Raw genomic sequence first — 21,760 nt, forward strand, 5'->3', positions numbered from 1 at the left:
CTTAGGGCTTCCAATGGGCTCAGAGTCCTTTGAGAAAAGGAAAATTTTGTTGTACAGGAATCGCTTCTCTTCTTCTATACCCAGAAGACGAGAGCGGCGACTCGACGCAGCCCGAGGACGAGGACTCGGAGGCGGGGGAGACCGACGAGCAGGACGCGGAGACCGAGCCGCCGCTGCACGACGGCGAGCCACTGGAGCGCCGCAGCGCGCCGCCGGCGCGCCCCAACCTTGCGCCGCACTCTATGCAATGGGCTATTCGGTAATTATGTGGTGACATAAAGACAAAGTTAACACTGATTCTTTGAGTTTTTTTTTCTTTACTAGTTGTTGGCATTGATATCATTCATCAAGTGTTAAAGTTGAATTGTAATTGCAAGAGTGTATCGTCGTCGTCAGGTCCCGCGAGAGCGCGCGCGGCACAAGCAGTAGCGCGGGCGGCGTGCGGCTGGCGGGCGGCTCCTCGCTGGTGTTCATAGACCCCGCGTCCCTGCGCCGCTCGGCTGCCGCCGCCGCCGCGGGCGCGCACGATCCCCACTCAACTTCCACCACCGCTTCCTACCTGGCCAGAGCTTTCGGTTCGTATATAAACCATAGATATAAACAAAAAGGGTTATTTTGACAAATCATGGTCATCGCTAATATTAATTAATTCGTTTTCTCTCCCACAGGAATAGTTGTCCGACAGATTGCTGACCTACTCTGGGAATATGAGCGCGTCACACTACCGATACCGCGCATGCTACCACTTTCATATCGAGAAGCACTACGATTGCAATGTTACCTCGAGAGGCAGCTCAAACCAACTTGGGATTGGTTAGTGACCGTCATGGACGCTACAGAAGCACAACTGAGGTAACTATTAGGTCCTACAAAAATTGAATTAGATTTTACTGACTTCCAGATTACTGTAATGATGTTGTTTATTAAAGGTTTGGGGCATCTTTGACTTCCAACAACGCTACGCCAGCAGCAGCCGAAACTGGTCGGCCGAACGCACCTGCTGTGAGGCGCGCGACGTCGTTCACTTCCACTGCGACGAGGATTATAGGTTTTTCAGAGGGACCCCGTACTAGAGACCGTGAACAAGGTAAATCCTAAAACTATGTTTGTATAAAAGCATGTTTTTTTTGTTATTATTTTAAACGAACCTTAAGCGGAAATTACACTTTGTTGTTCGCCTAATGCGGTCGCCGAACTTGTTTCAAACTACTTCGGCGAACGACCGTCGCCTTTACATTAGTCTATCCATCTACTGCGGCGGCCGTATTAATGCGGTGGCAGCTGTCGATCGTCGAATGCGGCCGACTACAGTGTTCTTCACACTTTTGCGGTCGCCGCATGCAGCATGCGGCGAACAACAAAGTGTAATTTCTGCTGTAGTCGAGAGGATTGTGATATAAATCCGAAAAACTATCCTTATCGTACAAACGATGATAACGGTTCCCAACCCCTAAAACTTTAAGGTGGGGCCACATGCCGTCGCTCGACGTTGGTTTCCAACGTCTAATCTGGTCACGTGACATGTAGCGATAAAGCTGAAAATGTTGAGCTTTATCGCTGGCAAAAAAACCTTCAATTTCGGTAAAAACGAGTGTTATTTATTTTTTTATTCACTCTAATTTCTTTTATTTGTACCACTACCACGACTACTACTAAATGAGATTAAGAAATCAGCTGTAAAGACCAAGACTATTCCTGCAAGCAGCCATCTTGTCGCTGCGGCGGCGGCAGCGGCGACCTGACGCTACTTTTTTGAGTCGCGGGAAATTCAAAATCACCTTTAAAATTTCACGTCACGTGACCAGATTTATCGCTGCAAACGAGCGACTAGCGACTGTTTGGGGGCACCCTTACTTGTCAATCAAAAGAAAATGTTACTTCGTACGTTTTACTTCTTGAAACATTGATTATTAATTATTAAATACAATTTCCATGAAAACGGAGTCGGTTTTACTTTTTTGTTAAAAATTTTCTTTATTTCTCACTTTTTAGTGATTCGTAGCCAAAGAACATCTCACAATGACTCCATTAAGCCCAAACAGTTAAGTTATAACAGAGTTCCGTTGCCTACCTTCCGGCTTCAGCATCAGATCAGTTCGAAAGAATCATTAACTTAAAGCTCCTTCTTAGTCGCTTATATAGGTATATTGATCATGATCGTTTATAGACGAGAGAGCATTACTTAGCTTTGACGAGTTCCATTGGTCATCTACGGTCTTCTTCATCAGGTCCAGTTTACCAAATGATACTTTCTGAATGTAAATGCTTATTTTAATGCTAAAAATGCCAAAATCGTCATAGGTGTACCTGTAAAATTTGAGGTTTGCCCTCGATTTCCTTTGGATCCCGTCATCAGATCTTGACTTGGTGACAATGGGACCACCTCAGAAGAGTACCCTTTCGAATAAAAAAAGAATTTTGAACACAATTGACAGTGAGAACATACATAAAAAAACCTCCTCCTTTGTTGGAACATAAAACCTCCTTTTTTGAAATCGGTTAAAAATGAAAGTTATTGAAAAATAAACCTTCAATCCTAGCTTTAGTGTTGACTAACAAAACGTCAAAATATTGGACAAAATTTTATACTGAATCTTCCAAGTTTAGGTATATTTTATACCTTAGGCTGCTATTTACTCTTAAACTACTAATAATTCTCAAGCAAACTTAGCCGTTATAGTTTTCCTTGAAAGTTTGATATACTTACTATCATCCTGAATTTTTTCATTTTTCTACTCACCGTTTTAGATTTTAGATTTTCATGAAAATTTGCACTTTAAAGTAGAATATTTTGCAAAGAAATCGCTGAATCAAAAAATTGACTTCGCAAACCCCTAATGGTTTTAAAAGACCTATCGAACGATACCCCACACTATAAGGTTGGATGAGAAAAAAAAAGCACCCCTACTTTACGTCTATGGGAGGTACCCTAAAAAAAATTTTTTTTTTATTTTTTTATTGTACCATTTTGTCGGCATAGTTTACATATATATCCGTGCAAAATTACAGCTTTCTAGCATTGATAGTCCCTGAGCAGAGTCGCGGACGGACGGACAGACAGACAGCCAGACATGGCGAAACTATAAGGTTTCCGTTTTTGCCATTTTGGCTCCGGAACCGTAAAAAGGATGGGTAAAAAAAATGTAGCAATGCACACAACGAAAAAATGTTGACTTTATTAAGAATGCATGGAGTTGGACCCATTAGGAAAATTGACGGCAACTTGGACCAATTTCAATATAAAATTATACTGAAGGAAACCATGTTACCGTATGCTGAGGAACATCTTCCGGTTATTTAAACGTCCCAGCATGATAATGACCCGAAACATACTGCAAGATCAGTCATGTTCCTTACTAGTTAATCGTATTCGTTCTAGATTGGCCTGCGAATAAAAATAAATAAAAAAAATGTGGATTTGCTACAGTTTATTAAAAATTACGCCATCGTAACCTGAAATGGTTGATATTTTTTACACCTTATAAGAAAACACATGTTTTCTTTACTAAATTTAAATTTATTTTACTATTTTGCTGGTGTCCCTAATTAAATGTCCAGCTGTATGTGGGACTTGAAACATTTCATTCTTATTTGTGATGACATATTTTACACTTGCCAGTTTTCATTTCTGTATGTTTCTATGGCATATAAATCTAAGTAAGCACTGTAAATAATTAAGACAGGAAATTAATAGGTTTCGTAATTTTAAGTTCATAATCAGACGCTAACTCATTTTTCCACACAGGTTCCTAATTAGTTGTCCACAACTGTATATGACCACCATTCAACTCGAAATTAATCCTTCTGCAATGGAATTAAAAATCAAGTTGATTTGTCGCTGGTTTTTTTCCTGTGGCGGTGAAGAGGCTAATGTATTTCCTACATTCTCCGACTTGGATAAATAAGAAATATTCTTTATCTATCTCGTGTTCTTATGGATTTGTGTGACAGCAACAATGTTTTGTCCTCGCTCGATCTTTTGTCTGACCGCTCCCAGCTCCGGCTGCATTGGAGCGATATTAACAATAGAGGTGCCGTTTCCAGCAGGCGTGGAAGCGGGCAGCGCGCGGCGCGAGTTCCTAGCGTACTGCCTGTCGCTGCTGCGCGCGCACAGCGCCGAGCACGCGGAGCAGCTGCCGGTGCTGGACGTGGCCGCGCTCAAGCACGTCGCGTACGTGCTGGACGCGCTCGTCTACTACATGCGCGCCGCGCAGCCGCAGCCGCACCACCACCACCTCTGGTCCTCGGTCAGTACGCAGCACACTACACTACCCAACACAACTCCATACACTACCACAGGGCGGCCACGCCATACAAAATACGCGTTCTTGAATCTACATAGGCACGACGACGTCTGTACTCGCGTCAACGTGTGCGTAAGATACACAGGGCTGACTATCGCAAAACCCTAGTACTATAGGGTATGTAGGTATGGCTTAGATGTGTAAATAAATGTAATCGTTAATCATATATTTTTATTTAAACCTACTTAAAATGTGTCTGTCTATGTATTTAAGCATTATTATTTTACATTACAATATATCCATTATAATATGACTACAAACTTGAACGAATTATTCGGTACATACCTAATTAGTTATTTCATGTACTAATCGCGATACTTTTAGACAATTTGTTGTAAGACGTCTATTTATACATTATAGGTACACACTTTTAAACCTAGGTATTGGTTTTTTCCTCAGTTACCTAATACCTAAGTACATTGTACATGTTGCTAATTAAAGTTGGTTAGGTACTTTACCTACCTTTTTTCGTCCTTCGGAAATCGAAAAAAACTCCTTTTTTTGTCTTTGGCTGTTGACAAACACCCATACAACGCACAGTACATCACCATTTCGCAAAGTTATGGCTCCCGAACTTAGTGCCGTGCGACGGTGCGACCGACATACATCGCGTTGCGCACCCGACTGCTTTCCTGCGGTTTTCCTGCAATCTGCGCTTGAGGGGTGGGGTAACTCGAACAGGTGCGGGGCGGAGCGTGGCCATTCTGTACGTCAGTACTATTTTATATTCTGTGACACTACTTAACACGAGGCTGCGACTACAACTGCGGTATACTATAACAACACTCACTCACAGATTAGTGTTTGATTTTCTGAGTGAGGTTTCGACGCAGTAACTGTTCGAGTACACAATCCTTACTAGGCAGCCTCACACATTTCGGTACAGCTAAACAAGACGAGACGCAACACACACGACTGATGACCGAGTGTTGGGTGTTGCGTGTTCGCGGTTCTGGCGTGCTGTCTCATGTCAAACAAACTGCACCAAGCGGCATCCACGCTAAATTGTTGTTCGCATTTTTCGGACTTGAAAACCTAAACAAATACTACAGATGCGACTCAAACGGGTTAATCACAATACATGTTGGATTTTAAATTGATATTTATGCTATTAATGTATACATATCCACTGTGCACTCATTGTGTGAACCCTGTCATTTTGAAAATTACCGATTTTACAGGATGAAAACGAGAACGAGGAGGGTGACGAGGATATGGTCGTCGGTGGCGCAGCGGCGGCCGAATCCGATGGCGAGGGAGAAGGCCCGCGCGGCCGCGCGCACAACTTCTTCCAGCGTTCTGACTCCACTCTGTGTCTGGGTTGCCCGCCTCCGGATCCCTTCAACAGTAAGTTTACCATCGAGGCCTTTACTCGCGGCCATTTCATGAGCGCACATTTGCATCGATCGTAGGGCCCAAACAAACGGCCAATTAGGTATTTATGCTTATTCTATGAGATGAACAAACTGCAGGGCTACTACGAAACTCGAAGTTCGTATCGTACCGTCCCTCTCGCTCTCGTATTAAATAGTTTAAGTGTCAGAGGGACCGCACGACACGAACTTCGAGTTTCGTAGTAGCTTTGCTGGATTTATGTTCGACAGTGATTATTTGTTACCATGTCTTATGAATGTTTTAAGGCGTAATCACCAATGAATGTTTGTTCACAGTGACGATGCAAGAAGCGCTGCCGCTGGCTGACCAGCCGCAACTTCTGCAACCAAACGCGCGCCGCGAGGAGCTGTTCGGGATGCCGCGCCAGCCCGTCACCGTGCCCGCCGCCGGAGACGCGCCGCCCGGCGTTAACAATCCACTCGAAGGTTTCACCATAAACTTATTACTTATCTTAATAAAAAGATACCATTATTCGATTATATCGTTACAATCCGCAATTTAAATAATCAGCTGTTCAAGTTGAAGCTTCAAATCCGTAGATATGAGTGGGGATACGGTAGAGTTTAGCTTTGATGGAGCATAGCGTTAAATCAAGTTTGTATTGGCAGTGGTGCCTCGCCGTCTCGGGCTGTCGACGCGCGGCGCGGAGCGCAGCTGGTGGCCGCCGGCGCGGCCCGCCTCCGCGCCCCCGACGCACTCGCATTCCATGGGCCGGGACGAGCCTCAGGTAACACGATTTGACCACTCTTTGCGTAACAATCTCAATGTAATTATAAATAGATAAGTGTACAAATGCTATACTGATAAGTTTTGGATAAATACCTAATTTTTAATACAACCTTTTTGTGCTGACTGTACTTTATGTTGACTGTTCTTGTATTGTCATCCAATCTATATTTTATACAAAATTTCAAGTCCGCTAGGTAATTTTTAATAAAAACCAGCCAAGTCCGTCTTTCACTTGCCTTGTTTTATTTTATTAATTGTATCTTTTTCTACCAGGATTTATCTTGCGCAAAGGACGCTTTAGGCAAAATGGATGTCGACACTGATGGCGAATATTTGTCCGACTCTGATTCAAATGAAGCGCGTCACATCTCTAGAAAGAAACCTCACAGGTACTATACTAATTTATTGTATTTCTTTAATGGTAACGCTTAGTGGAGCGCTAAACTTTGTTTTCTAATTCATGTTTTCTCAGAGAAGACACATACTTATACGTGAACTTTTCTCATGGGATCGATTATCCGCCCCCTAAAACCGATTTCCGAAATAAATAACTACTACACAAATATATGATTAGATAACTCATTTGACGCCAGAAACAGCCGTCCAAGTTTTCACTTTTGGCCACATCAAGCACAGCGATCGCTTTCGTTGTTCCTACTCGACCCATGCACCTAGCCAATAGCGTTAGGTATTTCGGCTAGAAAAATAAATCTCTATAAATAAAGTTGATGTAATAAAGGCCCTTCGGCTACTTTGGAAACCAAAGGTTCAAGACCAATTTAGAAAACAGAATTGTTTTTCTTTTCCAGAAACCTGGTTTCGAATGAAGAAAAATAATTCTGTTTTCTGAACTGGTTTCCCATACAGAATATAGAATCTTCGTTTGAAGCTTATTCACGCATTATGTAATAAAGTATACAATCTTATTTTCACAATCACGTTTTGTTTTTCCATTTTAATCGACACAGAAACAGGTAGGTTTAGGTTATGTTAAGTTTGCATCAGTCCGAAGGGCCAAAACTACACAAAAGTACACTGTGCCTGTGTTGAATCTGATTGAAAAAAATGCTACTGTGAAAATAAGCTTCAGTAAAAAAACCAGAAGTCGATCACTGATCATAGTTTCGCGCAAGATCAAAAAGTGTTCTTTGGTAACTGGTATCGTATAAAAATGGTTTTTGTTCGCAACCGCTTTCGAACAAGACCGAAAAAAAATTCTTCCGCAACTGGTTACGAAACTCCGGTTACGTACGGGGCCGAAGGGAATAAAGGCGACGGATTGTTTTGTTAATAACTTTTGTCAGTGTCAGTATATGAAATGTATAAGAAATTCGATTAGTAATTTTAGATAAATGTCCTAAAGTAGATGTTACACTACATGACTCGTTACTGTACTCCAAAATAGATGAGATGACACAACACATACACACAGAATACACCCATATTCCAACACATACCAAATATTCAAATTTCATATAGGAGGTTGACTCAGAGACCCGTTGTTCTATCTTTCATACCACTTTTACAATGGGCTTGCTACCATCCCAATTAAACATATGGGCATAAATGATGTTGCGACGTAAAGTAGTAGTTTTTTGTTTTCGTTGAGACACCCGCATTCGGTGACGAGTGGGTTAGGCGCACTGGCTGAGCCTACGCCGCCCTCCGAGTTCCACACGCTCGTCAACACAGCTGTCTCCATCATCGAGGCTCCACACCGGCAGGGACTCGCGTCCTTGGCTTCTCCAGGTATGCCATGTACACCACACCATCTATGCAGAATACGATATTTGTTTTTCTTTTTCAATGTTGAAATCACTATCTGACAATGCATATTATGATATTATCGAATAGAAAAATGCTAGCGTCACACCTCAGTAGTGCCATACCTACTGCTTTAAGAACTGCGTTTTATAAAGAGACATAAAATATATAGTATTCGACTGATTCTTTTTTCGCTACATATTGTCTGTGTGTATTGATAATAAAAATAATATAAGATAATATATAATATAGGATATTGCAAATTTAGGAGCTGTTAAATACCTTATTAACTTCAGTCATTTATTAGCTTTATTGCAGTAATTCTAGCCTTGTATTTGATCGCAGGTCCGAGCGGATCGGGTGTCGGCATCGCCATTACAGAGCCGCGCGCGTCGTCCTCCCGCAGTCCGATCAAGACTGTCATTGTACGTGCTGTAAGTCACTCCACTTTTATGGGGGACTTTACTTATCAAAATTAAACCCTGATCCTTCTATTGGAATTTGCTCCCTTCAGCCGCCTGGCATTTCGATCAATAATAATATAATGCGATAAATAAAATGACCTCCACTAGTGAAGTGCCACTGCGTAAGTTTTCTGTCTTTGCTCATTTACTTTTTCGCTTCTTCGTGATTTTTGTTAATAATTTGATTCTTAGACTAACGTCAAACCATATAACAATGAATGTATTCAATTGATCAATTCAGGGTGACGTTACTGAGGTCGATGTCAATGAATAACCTTTTGCCTAGCTACTCCGCAACCACTGTTCATTGCGGGTGGTAGTAGGTTGCGGAGTAGTGAGGTAAAAGGTTGGATGGTTTATTAACAAATGAGGAAATATTTATTCACATTTTCTTATAATCTCTCAGCGATCAGTGGCGAAATGGTTCTTCAGTCATTGACACGTTGTTATTGCTCGTGAAATAAAACTTAGCACTCAATACAGGGCGAGTTATTGAGCGCGGCAGATCCACTAGAGTCCCAAGAAATATCAGCGCACGTCACCGTCGAGACCACCGGCCTGCCACCGCCGCCGCTGCTGCCGCAAATCAATACTCCGCAACAACCGTAAGTCATTTACGACGGAAATTTATTGCTTCTTGTAAGATCGCCATAAACTTTAAAGTAAAATAATTGTTTGAAATTTGAAATTGAAATTGTTTATTATAAAGAAGTTAGTAAGCGCTGAAACTATGTCTAGGTTTTAGTAAACAATAAACCGATATACTAGGTACACTTTTGACTCAATATAATACAAGTGTGTAGAGCTAACTAGAACACTGAGTACCTAAACGTAATACAATATCATGCTAATTCATAAATAACTGAGGGTTTATACCTGCTGAGCTGGCAACGTTGTATTTTTGTTAGTTTTTCTCGATTATTCCATAAAAATTGAATGAAAATTAATAATGTTGTCTGATAGAACCTTTCTTAATATATAAGTTAATGTGTCTACTCCAATTATTATTCATTAGACTTTTTATAAAAAAAAACTGGTCATAAACATTAATTCGTTTTTAAGGAACATAAAAGTCTATCACGAATAATTATTGGAGTAGACACATTAACTTATATACTAAGAAGGGATCTAACAGACAACATCATTAATTTTCATTCAATTTTTATGGAATAATCGAGAAAAACTAACAAAAATGCAACGTTTCCAGCTCAGCAGGTATAAACGCTCTTAAATGCCTAAACTAGGATACAAAAATCGGTCAAGTGCGAGTGCGAGCGACTCGCGCATGAAGCGTTCCGCACCTCCGTACAGTCAGCCAAGAAATTGGTCTACCACCCTACGGTCGATGTTTATTTGAACGTCATGAGACAACAAGGTCGATTTCCCCTTGCAGTAATGTTATGACAGTGACAATTGCTCTCTTTTTCATTATGTATTTACGTCATGTGATGTGTCAAGTTTGAATTGACAACTGACATCGTCGTGTTTTGTTTAAGCATTATTTCAATAAGAGTCTGCCACTTCGTAAACGGCTGAAGTTACTATGGGGTTCAAAAGTCACTTTGGTTATTCTCGAATTAACTAATTCAATTATCATTTATTATCGCGAATTTAGAGCCAATTTTCAAGTTTATTCCTATCTATCAGCGTAACTAGAACAGTGCTCGTCTATGAATATATTTGTATTAAAATGTAATTTTTTGCTCTGTTTTATTTACTGTAAAATAATTAACAATGATAGAAGAAACTTCAGCTGTCAGTCTTTATTTCTGGTTGTGAGAAAACAAAAATATAAAATTATCCTATTAATATCTAGTGTATCCGCCATCAGCGTCAATTACTGCTTGAAGACGGTCTCTCATTGAGCCTACTAGCTGTAGGCAGAGATCGGACCCGCGGGTTGCCTCCCATACTTCATTACAGTGTCGCTCAAGAGCTTCGCGTGTTCGCTCGTGGCGGTTGCACCATCTTTGAACCATAAGGCCCCAAAGGTTTTCGATTGGGTTTAAATCAGGGGATTTTGCTGGCCAAGCAATTAACCTTATTTCCGGGTGTGCATCGAACCAGGCACGCGTCACCAACGCTTTATGCAAAGAAGAATTGTCCTGGCAATAATTAAATTGTGGCATTTCATTTTCTGGATAAAAAGTCCGGACAGTGGGCAACATTGAATTTTGCAGGACATCTACATAATCAAGTGCCCTTGCTCGCGGTGGCATACAGCACAGCTCTCCAACTCCGTCAGCAGTCATCCAACCATAAATGTTAACCGAAATGCGGCCCGATTCCTTATTCGGTATAACATGGTCTTCTGTGTAACGTGTCCCATCGCGACGCCATAGCTGTAAACGTCCATGCTGGCTGGACTTAAAAGTTTTCTCGTCGCAGAACACAGTATTACTCCAATCGAAATCTAAGTGCTGTCTGGCAAAATTCAATCGAGCATTTTTATGATTTTCAGTCATATCAACTTTTTTTGCGTAATGTCTATAATGCAAGCCCACATAATGCAAGTGATTTCTGATTGTTTGAGTAGTAACGTCAAACATTGTTGCAAAATATTTAGTCGGCACGAAACCATTATTATCATATTCACGTCTCATCATTTCTCTTTGATCGTCTGAGATTTCACGACGTCGACCGCTGCGATGACGATCATTTAAGTTTCCCTCTTCGCCATCACGTGTAATCCATAAACGAACTGCTTGCCTCTAAAATTAAGACTTAAATAAATATAGGAGTAATAAGAATAAGTGTAATGTTTAAACTACGTCAGCGGTGGCCTCAGGGGGTGGCGGACAGGGCAATCGCCCGGGGCCTCGCTCTTGCAGGGGCCTCGCACAACAACCCAAGCACATTTAAAAACTATGGATTTATTTAACTATATTTTCGCTTCACATACTTTTCACGAAGGACAAAGGACCTCGTAAAGACCTGCCGCCCGGAGCCTCGCAATGGGTAAGGCCGCCGCTGAACTACGTCGTGGTGAACTAAATGACACTTACGGACACATTTAGATGCCTAGAAATCCAACTATTACTGAAGCCCTCGTTATGGAGTGCTATAATATTAGCTCGTTCGGCTCTTGATAAATTACGAGGCATTACCGAAAGAAATTAGAATAATATATAAGAACACTTTTGTTGAATTTACGTCGATAAAAATACGTGACACTTGTCAGTGATAATTTATTTTTCAGTTGCAAAAAGTTTTTCTTGAAAAAGATCGAAATGGTTTTAATTGAAGGGAATCATATTATAACATTACCGCAAAATAATAGCCTACTGCATTTATAACAAAGGTCAAAATCAAAATAATATATGACTTTAAATGTCAGGAATCTCAAATAATAGACGATACGTCATATTTGTGCATCTCTTACACTCCGTTAGAAAAGTCAACCTTAGTGATAATTTGATCTCACAGAAACTTTTGTCAAAACTGGTAGACCACTTTCTTGGCCGACTGTACAATGTTTTAAAAACAAATAGTTCAGTAATCATTTTTTGTAAAAAAATCGAATACAAGCTTTTTTGTTGGCGGTGCTTTTTGCCCCTGGTTACCAAAGTAGGTAGTAGTCAAGACGAAACAAATGAGACCAAAATCGATGCGGTCGTGTCGTTTTATTACAGCGTTCCTATGGCCAACATCTAACTTCATCATCAGATCAGCTCTACGTCATAATAATATTGCATTGTCATCGGATTTATACTTCATGCAAAATTTCAGCTCCATCGGTTGAATATATCTTCAACCTTAAGTTGAAATATTTAATATTTAAGATTTTAATATTTTATTTAAATTATTTAATTCCACCTGAACAAACATAATTAGTTACATTACATTACAAGTTAATAAAAACATATCACCAAAATGTAAGCACTAGGTGCAAGTATTTTGAATAAAGAACAATTTTAAATTCTCATCCTCTTTGGCTATCGCCCTGTCGGAGGCTGGATAGCGCTTTAGACTCTTGCCCTGCGCCGAAAAAAAAAATTGGCTGAACGCAGTAATTCGGCCGAACGGCGCGTACTTATTATGAATTAGTGAATAAATCTAAACCTGATTTTAAATTTTGACCTTGTAAATAAATAGTGTTACTTAGGGGCTGTTTCACCATCCATTGATTAGCGTTAACCGACGGTTAAATGTGATGCCGTCTCCTTCTATTCAAACAAAACAAATAGAGACGGCATCACACCTAACCGCCAGTTAACACTAATCAATGGTTGGTGAAACAGCCCCTTAGTATGAATTATAAAAGAACATTTTTAATGTAAAAAACATTAAATACAGCAGCTGTGAGTGCTTAATTGAAGTTGGCTTTTGTGAAGTGTGTGTCGGAGGTTTGTGGATCATAAATTGTTATATAGTCTTAATGCTGCACAAAAAAATAAACCACGGTCTTAGAGAAAATTATTATAATTATCGAAGGTTTTATAAAATAGCACTAATAAAATCGCAAATTAATAAATAGTAAAACATTTAACAACATAGGGTCACGGGCGTTGCCCCTAGCAACTGACGGCCGTCATCTTGGCAGCCTAGCAATCAAAAACCGCTGAATGAAACACGTTTCTTGTATGACGACTCCCTTTAATTTGTAACTTTATTTTATTTTTAGTATTTGTTGTTGATGCGGCCACTGTAATACATAATCTGTGAAAATTTCAAGTGCCTAGCTATTACGGCTCAAGAGATAGAGCCCTGTGACAGACGGACGGACAGACAGACAGACAGACAGCGGAATCTCAGTAATAGGGTTCCGTTGGCACAAAAAGGCAAATAAAAATGTGGGCTTAAAACATAACATAAATGATAGTAACAATTTATTTCATCGCGTTTCGCAAATATACAAGTAAAAAATTAAGCTATACAACTATCATAAGGTTTTCAGTTTCCTCATAAGACATGTCCATTAGCCACTCTTTTAGTTTCAATATACAGCTACGATAGTTTAAATCATAAATAATTAGAAGTCTGTTAATTTTATTGTAAAGTAGCTTTTACGCGCAGCTTCGCACGCTTAAACTATTCGGTCTGGTAGTTGCAATTGAAATTTTCGGAATTTTACAAAATTCCCCTGGAAATTTCCAAAATTTATATTGTGGTCTTCATTGAGGTTGTGTTGTGAATAACTGTACAAAAATCAAGACTCTAAACCCAGTCTGAAATTTCAAAAATTTTCCCTATCCAAATTCAAATCATTTATTCAGTAAATAGGTTGCAATGGGCACATTTACACGTAATTTTTTAAACTACCAGCGCTTTCGGAAAGAACATCATTGCCAAGAAGAATGCGCCGCAAGAAACTTGGCAGTTTTTTTTTTTTCAAAATAAAATAATTACAAATAAAATACTTAAAAACTACAGTATACAATTAAAGAAAAAAACTCTAAACTCAGTGCTGAAATTTCAAAAATTGTCCCTATCCAAATTCAAATCATTTATTCAGTAAATAGGCTGCAATGGGCACTTTTACACGTAATTTTTTAAACTACCAGCGCTTTCGGAAAGACCATCATTGCCAAGAAGAATGCGCCGCAAGAAACTTGGCAAAAAGTTTTTTTTTTTCAAAATAAAATAATTACAAATAAAATACTTAAAAATTACAGTATACAATTAAAGAAAAAAATACTAAATAATAATAATAATAGTAATACAGGGATGTATGGGGTCCTTTGGTTACAAAACTATCCCGTGGGAATATCGGGATAAAAAGTAGCGTATGTGTTATTCCAGAGGTCCAGCTCCTACATACTAAATTTCATGGCTCTAAGCCCAGCGGTTGTTATTTCAAAATTTTATCCCTAAGTATCCCGTGGGAATATCGGGTCAAAAAGTCGCCTATGTGTTATTCCAGACATACAACTACCTACATACCAAATTTCATGACTCTAAGCCCAGCGGTTGTTATTTCGAGAGTTTATATCCCGTGGGAATAGCGGGATAAAAAGTATCCTATGTTTTAATCCAGGTTATAAACTAACTTTTCGCTAAATTTCATTCAAATTGGTCCAGCCGTTTTAGCGTGAAAAAGTAACAAACATACTCACTCACTCACTCTCTGACTCACTCACAAACTTTCACATTTATAATAATTATAATATTAGTAGGATGAGAGGACCCGAAAAAGTTGAGAACTTGCGCATAAACGCGGAATTGGCGCGCGGTTTTTTAAAAACTATGTCCGATCGCCTTTTTTATAGACATCGGGGTTGTAGGGGGCAAGTTTATGCTGTTCTAAGATCAAATTCATGATAAAAAGCTGGCCAACCGTGAGCACTTCACATGACTGGAACAACTCTTTGGTGGGAAAGAAGAACGGTCGGAAAGTTGACACCTTTAGAATAGCTCTTTGAGAACAATAAGCGAAGAAAAAATAATACTTTGATGTTTGATTCTCCAGTAAGTTAGGTAACCCGTGTAACTGCTAAAGCTGAGTATCGTCAATCAAATAGTTAACTACCTACGTTAATCACTAATTACTTACATATCGGTACATTAAAAAAAGGTAACGTTAATCATTAACTGGTGATAGTAATTCTAACTTACATGATATTGCGTTGGTATTACATTTTTTCTACTCCTATACTGTAATCTGTGATTAACTTAATCACGAACAGTAATACAACAGCATACAAAACAACATTCTGGAAAATTCTATATTGTGTATTCCCCATAACAGCACTGTATCGTAATGTTGTTAAAACGATACTGCAACCACTTGCTTTTTTATTATTAATTCGTACGTGAGGACAGGCTAAGGTGCAGCCAGTTACATATTTTATATGGTTTTTATACAGAATAATAGGCTGGGATGATGGGAACATATATAGGCTGGGATGATGAATAATTATTTAGAGATCAAGATAAAATAAAAACAGTGCAGATCCGTCGACGCGATGTCTTTGGCGAAAAGTAGGGGGAATTAACGCTTTAACCGCCATTGTCTGAATTATAAGAAAAATTATCCAGCTCATTTCGCCGCAGTCTTATAATTAAGACAAAATGTCATATAGTTTCGGTGTAGGTGGCGATACGGGCTCGTACAAATGAAAACGTATTGGCGGTTAAAAGGTTAAGGATTAATGGACGCTTTTGTAACTGTTTTGTAACGTTTGTGTAACGTGTGTTGTGGTGCGCAGGCGCGCGTGTCCGTCGCTGGGCGCGTCGGTATCGCACGACCTACTGCTGGGGCGCTGGCGGCTCTCACTTGACCTGTTCGGCCGCGTGTTCACCGAGGATGTGGGCCTGGAGCCTGGCTCCGTGGTGGCCGAACTCGGCGGCTTCCCCGTTAAGGAGGTCAAGTTCCGTCGCGATATGGAGAAACTACGCAACTCGCAGCAGAGAGATCTCACCCTGCACAAGGTAATTCGTTGATTCTCACGTTACACTTATCTTATGTCTGGACTTTTTTCCTTAGTTTTGGTATCACCGTTTTATTGTTTAGATGGAGCGCGATCGTGCCAAGCTCCTCCAGCAAACGTTTGCCGAACTGAACAGTGCATTTACTGGGCAAAACCGACGCGTGCATAGCGCGCAGCCACCGCTGGCTGTCAACCGCGTGAAGGTGACATTCCGCGACGAACCTGGCGAGGGCAGCGGCGTCGCGCGGTCTTTCTACACCAGTGTCGCCGAAGCGCTGCTCGCCAATGAGAAGCTGCCGCCGCTCGAGCCCGCGACCGGCAGCGGCAGTGGCAGCGCCGGCGCCACCGGGGCCGCTGGTGGCGCTGCCGGCCCCGCGGGCAGCGGCGGACCTAACACCGGAACACGGTAAATATTCTTATCCTATACAGAGACCCTGTTGTGCTTATTTATTTTATAGTTCTTTATTTTGATGATTGCTTGTATTTTATGTCATGACAATTTCTTGGGTCTCGGCGCTGACTCAAACTAAGAATGATTGTATATCAGGGGTGTAAGTGGTCCCCGGATGAAGAATTTAGCCCGTCGGTCTCCGACGACTGACGGCGCGTCTAGCGCGGCCGGCGCAGCTGCTGGCGGAGGGAGCAGCAACAGTGGCACACGGTAAATAGACAACAATAAACAAGTATTAATTATCCTTATTCGCTTTCTAATCGCAATCCAAAGTCACCATGAAAGTGGATTAGTAAAATGAAGGAACATAATATGCTCTTTTATTAAATTATGTATTTTTAATCTTTCTTCACGCACTGTATTGCATTAGAACATGACTTTAATTTGAATGTGTTCGTCTTCTGGTATTGATTATTTTGTGCTCGGTTGTGGCAGCAGTGGGCCCGGGCCGCGCATGAAGAACCTCGCGCGACGCTCCCCGAGCGGACCCGCGCCGCGCCCGCCCGCCTCCCGCGAGCCGCGTCGCGCGCTCAGCGTAGACGCACGACCATACTCGCCACAGGTGCCTTATTTATACCTCAAATAGTTTTTATTTATATATGAAACTCTTCAGATGTTATATAAATAACTTATTGCATTTTACTAGGCCGCGCCAGGTACGGAAGGAGCTGGTTACAGTGGTGATAGACAAGGTCATAACGAACATCTGACATTACATCAAGCTCAGCTAGGCGAAAGGCTATATCCAAAAGTAAGTAAAGCTTTTGAGAACATGGATAATATTATTATTGATAAAGCAGCCTCATATTTATGCCCTATTTACTTTGTTAAGGTACATTCACTTCACCCTTCCTTTGCTGGTAAAATCACTGGCATGTTGTTGGAGCTGACGCCGGCGCAGCTGCTGGTGCTCCTGGCCAGCGAGGACGCGCTGCAGCAGAAAGTGCGGGAGGCCATGGACCTCATCGTCATGCACCCCTCCGAGGCGATACTGGGTGAGTGCTCGCAGGCCTCGCTGCTCATAGGCACGACCGCATCTTTCCTTTGTGGCAACGCATTTTATCTTATAATTGCACTCATATTACAAATGCAAAAGCGTGTGTATATTATCTCAGCTAGAGCTGGGGACACACATAGGGTACTTTTTATTCCAATATTCCCACGGGATCAAAATATATTCTAAACCACTAAGGAAACATAAAATGTTGCGCAGATGTTCACCATACAATGTAAATTTTGGTAATTCTCATGACAATACCGGATTTTCAATACAATTACTATGCAGACCTAACGGTTCAAAAGAGCGAAGCGATATTTCTTTCAGAATAATTTATGCGTTTGATTAAAAAATTATTTATTTCATTCTTAAGCTTTGGGCCACGCGTATGACTTCGAGCAGTTTAAAATGTGACTTCATATAGTTGTTTTGGGTGCAGATCTCGACGTATTTTCGCTATCGGAACGTAGTGCTGCTGCGGCGGCCGCGAGCGGGGCGGGCGGGGCGGTGGCGGCGCGGGGGCGGCGGCGGCGGCGCGGGCGCGGGGCCGCCCGTCGCGGCGCCCCCAGTGCCCGACGACGCCGCACCCCTCTTCTATTCGCCAGGCAAACGTGGCTACTACTCTCCGCGGCAAGGCCGCGCGACGCCCGAACGGATTAACGCCTTTAGGAATGTCGGCAGGTGAGGAACAAGACAATATACTACAAAATGAACTTTATCCACCACATAATTTTTCGGCTGTTAATGCATTATTTATTATTTACAGAATCATTGGTCTCTGTCTGCTGCAAAACGAATTGTGTCCAATGTTCCTGAACCGACACGTATTGAAATATGTCCTCGGTCGGCCAGTTCGGTTTCACGACCTGGCATTCTTCGATCCCGTCGTGTACGAAAGTCTCAGGCAGCTCGTCGTAGATGCCGAAACGGGAGATTCTCATTCGCTGTTTGCTGCTCTAGATCTCAACTTTAGGTAATTGCTCTGATTATTCATTTGTTACCCCAGATTAATGTAGCCATTCATACTTTCCCGAAAGTATGAAGTATAAAATAAAATATTCTAAGAACAGTTGTAAATCTTAACTTCCTGGCACCACTCTTGTTTAACCCTTTTCCAGGTTCCGCTAATTTGAATAAGCTAATTCAAAATGATAATGAATCATAGTTTTATATTATTTAGGGTATTTTAACGACATCAATTTAATTTTGTACCTTATTGTAAATTGAGTAAAGTCGAATATTTGTGTATATTTATATACTAAACGCACTGCCTGGAAAAGGGTTAAAAAGCTTCAGAGCTCAACAACATTAACTTGTGTTACAGTTTGGAAATGTGCGAGGAAGAGGGAGGCGGGTGCGTGGAGCTGGTGGCGGGCGGGCGCGAGCTGGAGGTCACTGCCCTCAACGTGTACGACTACGTGCGCAAGTACGCGCAGCACCGCATGCTGCTCTCACAGGAGAAGGCGCTCGAGGTACTTGCCTTTGAGTTTATTAGCAGAACGAGATGGTCCGGGATGTAATAGTGCCCTCAGCATTAATCTCATAGTGATGTCTTTCTTACGTTGTTTTTCCTTCAGCGAAAATCTCATGGTCATTTTGGGACGTTATTTCACGCATAGATTACAGAAAACTACAAAATTAATGAGAAAATCAAAAATTATATTTAAATTTAGTAATTTTCTTATGAAAGATTTCAATCGTTTTTATCACTGGCAACACACACTGGTCGAAGACTCTATTCTTCAGGCACTGCGGAATATTGGACGAGAAGATATCACGAAGTTTCCGGAACGTTGGTGGTCTTTTTCGTGTGTTGCCAGTGATGACTTATGGCGCTGAGACGTGGTCCTTGACTTTTGGCCTCTTAGAGAGGCTCAGAGACACGCAACGAGCTATGGAGAGAGCTATGCTTGGAGTTTCTTTGCGCGATCGAATCTGGAATACGGAAATTCGTCGAAGAACTAAAGTCACTGACATAGCTGGAAAAATATACAAATTGAAGTGGCAATGGGCAGGCCACATCGCTCGAAGAACAGATAACCGTTGGGGGAGAAAAGTCTTCAAGTGGCGACCACGAACCGGAAGACGAAGCGTTGGCAGGCCTCCCACCAGGTGGACTGACGACATCGTGAGAGTGGCGGGAAACCGGTGGATGCAAGTGGCGAGTTTTCGTTCATTGTGGCGTTCTAAGTGGACGTCTTCCGGCTGATGACGATGATGATGAATCGTTTTTATGTTATATTCATAAAATCCATAATGTTATTTTTGGGAATTCCTACGATTTTTCGAAATCCCGGAATTTCAGTTCAACTGCTAATCCCAATCCGCGAAGCGGCTAAGACCAGTAGATCACATTATAATAAATACAGTGCCTAAATACAGTGAACAATATGGACATTCTAGTAGCGAAAAACGGCACATTTTGCGAAAGGTGCCGCCCAGTAACGTCCGGTCAATACCAGAACCATAAAGCACGCAAGCACGGTTCTACATCAGGTTGCCAAAACAATTTATTTGCAGAAAAATTAACACTAGCTTTTGTTTAATCTGTGGTTGCAGGCAATGCGCGTAGGAGTGCTAGACGTGCTGCCCGAGTCCGCCCTGGAAGGCTTGACGGCAGAGGACCTGCGGCTGCTGTTGAACGGCGTCGGCGACATCAACGTGGCGGCGCTCGTCTCCTACACGAGCTTCAACGACGAGAGCGGAGAGCCCCCCGAGCGGCTCGCGCGCTTCAAGCGCTGGCTCTGGGCCATTGTCGACAAAATGACGCATCTCGAGAGACAAGACTTGGTTAGTTATTTTACTTAACCGCAGGCGCGAAAAGTAAAAAAAAACTGCATTCTAAATTCGTTTGTCTCAAATGATGTAAAGTTAAACGAATTCATATGTTATATTAAATGTTAGCTAACGTTTCTGTTAATGTTAGTGTTTGCTAGTTATCGTGAGGTCCGTTTGACATCTTAACATTTGTATCAAGTTTGTGATTGTTTAAATAACTGAAGAACTCATTGCTTTTGTAAATTCATGGAAAAAAAAACAAATGCAATTCCTTCAAGTCCCAATTACTACCTGAATCACTATTGCCCAAGCACTAACGAAAGTGAAAAAATACACGTAATGTGAAATGTTGGTGATTCAATTTAATATTTATTTTTTAAGTAGTATTAAACACGATACGTGGTGTTGTAACGCAGGTATATTTCTGGACTGGGTCGCCCGCGCTGCCGGCGAGCGAGGAAGGGTTCCAGCCGATGCCGTCGGTGACGATCCGGCCGGCCGATGACGCGCACCTGCCCACCGCCAACACATGCATCTCCCGGCTCTACATACCGCTTTACTCCTCCCGGCACGTGCTCAAGCACAAATTATTACTTGCAATCAAAACGAAAAATTTTGGTTTCGTATAATTTAGCATTCATTCATTATATATTTTTCCTTTACTTTTAAGCCCAGTCTCAAGACTTGTTATTATATGTATTTCGCGTTTATTTTTCTATTCACTGAGGTGATGGGGATCCGTAAAAACGACTAGTCCTTCCAATGTGCATCGATGACAAATCAGTTTTCATCTGACGCAACAATAAGAAATAGCCAAGTGCTAGTAAATAGCACAAAAAAAAACTAGCAACCGCTAACCTTCGTTTTCATTATCTTACTTTCCCTTATAAACGAGTGTTTAATTGATTCACTCATTATCAAAATAGAAAATTTTGGCGGACTATGGCCATCATTAAACTTAATTTACCCAATTTTGTGCTAAGTCTAGTTTTATTTTCTGACTGATTATATCGTTCTTGAATTTCGCGTCGAATTAAACGTTTACAAGTTGTAATATCAGTTTTTATTATACCGTATGGGAAGAATTAAAGCTAAAAATTATAAGACACAGTCCTTTTGGATCCTATTTTTAGATAATTTGACCTCTTAAGATGAATATTAGTATGTATTCATAAGCGCGCTGCGCCGCACCTCCTACCTGCTTTACTTAGTTATATTAAATGAGCGTGTGCATATAACTACGATGTGTTTCACTTGTGTTCCACTGACGTACTAGTTATCAATTATCATACATATATACTAGTTGATCGATAAGGCTTGTATCAAAAACTAAAATAAACCTGCTGCCATAGCATTAAATGCTGCTTAAGATAAGTTCCCGACCTATTAACTATAACAATTCTCAAAATTCATGCTGCGGCTAGGTTTTAGAACAGTTATAAAAAAAAACGAGGAAACTTTTATAAACCGCTCACTTTCACAAAACTATTGATAATTTATTTGTAACG

The 21,760-nt window shown here is 41.1% G+C and overlaps 1 protein-coding gene across 1 annotated transcript in view; it reads left to right on the plus strand.

The window, feature by feature from the left end:
- hyd (E3 ubiquitin-protein ligase hyd) overlaps positions 1-21,491 on the plus strand; it is a 56,766-nt gene extending 35,275 nt beyond the window's left edge. The window contains 24 exon segments of the mRNA XM_074089495.1: positions 58-259; positions 397-575; positions 669-852; positions 930-1,087; positions 4,048-4,247; positions 5,486-5,651; positions 5,975-6,124; positions 6,308-6,426; positions 6,702-6,817; positions 8,038-8,177; positions 8,538-8,626; positions 9,140-9,261; positions 15,805-16,027; positions 16,110-16,432; positions 16,574-16,687; positions 16,913-17,039; positions 17,124-17,228; positions 17,310-17,472; positions 17,914-17,981; positions 17,983-18,155; positions 18,241-18,447; positions 18,799-18,946; positions 20,034-20,264; positions 20,669-21,491. Of these exon segments, the coding sequence (XP_073945596.1) occupies positions 58-259; positions 397-575; positions 669-852; positions 930-1,087; positions 4,048-4,247; positions 5,486-5,651; positions 5,975-6,124; positions 6,308-6,426; positions 6,702-6,817; positions 8,038-8,177; positions 8,538-8,626; positions 9,140-9,261; positions 15,805-16,027; positions 16,110-16,432; positions 16,574-16,687; positions 16,913-17,039; positions 17,124-17,228; positions 17,310-17,472; positions 17,914-17,981; positions 17,983-18,155; positions 18,241-18,447; positions 18,799-18,946; positions 20,034-20,264; positions 20,669-20,881 (3,920 nt within the window). The 3' untranslated portion in view covers positions 20,882-21,491.
- Positions 21,492-21,760: the final 269 nt, after the last annotated feature.

The sequence above is a fragment of the Choristoneura fumiferana genome, chromosome Z (assembly GCF_025370935.1).
Source record: "Choristoneura fumiferana chromosome Z, NRCan_CFum_1, whole genome shotgun sequence".
Classification (NCBI taxonomy): domain Eukaryota; kingdom Metazoa; phylum Arthropoda; class Insecta; order Lepidoptera; family Tortricidae; genus Choristoneura; species Choristoneura fumiferana.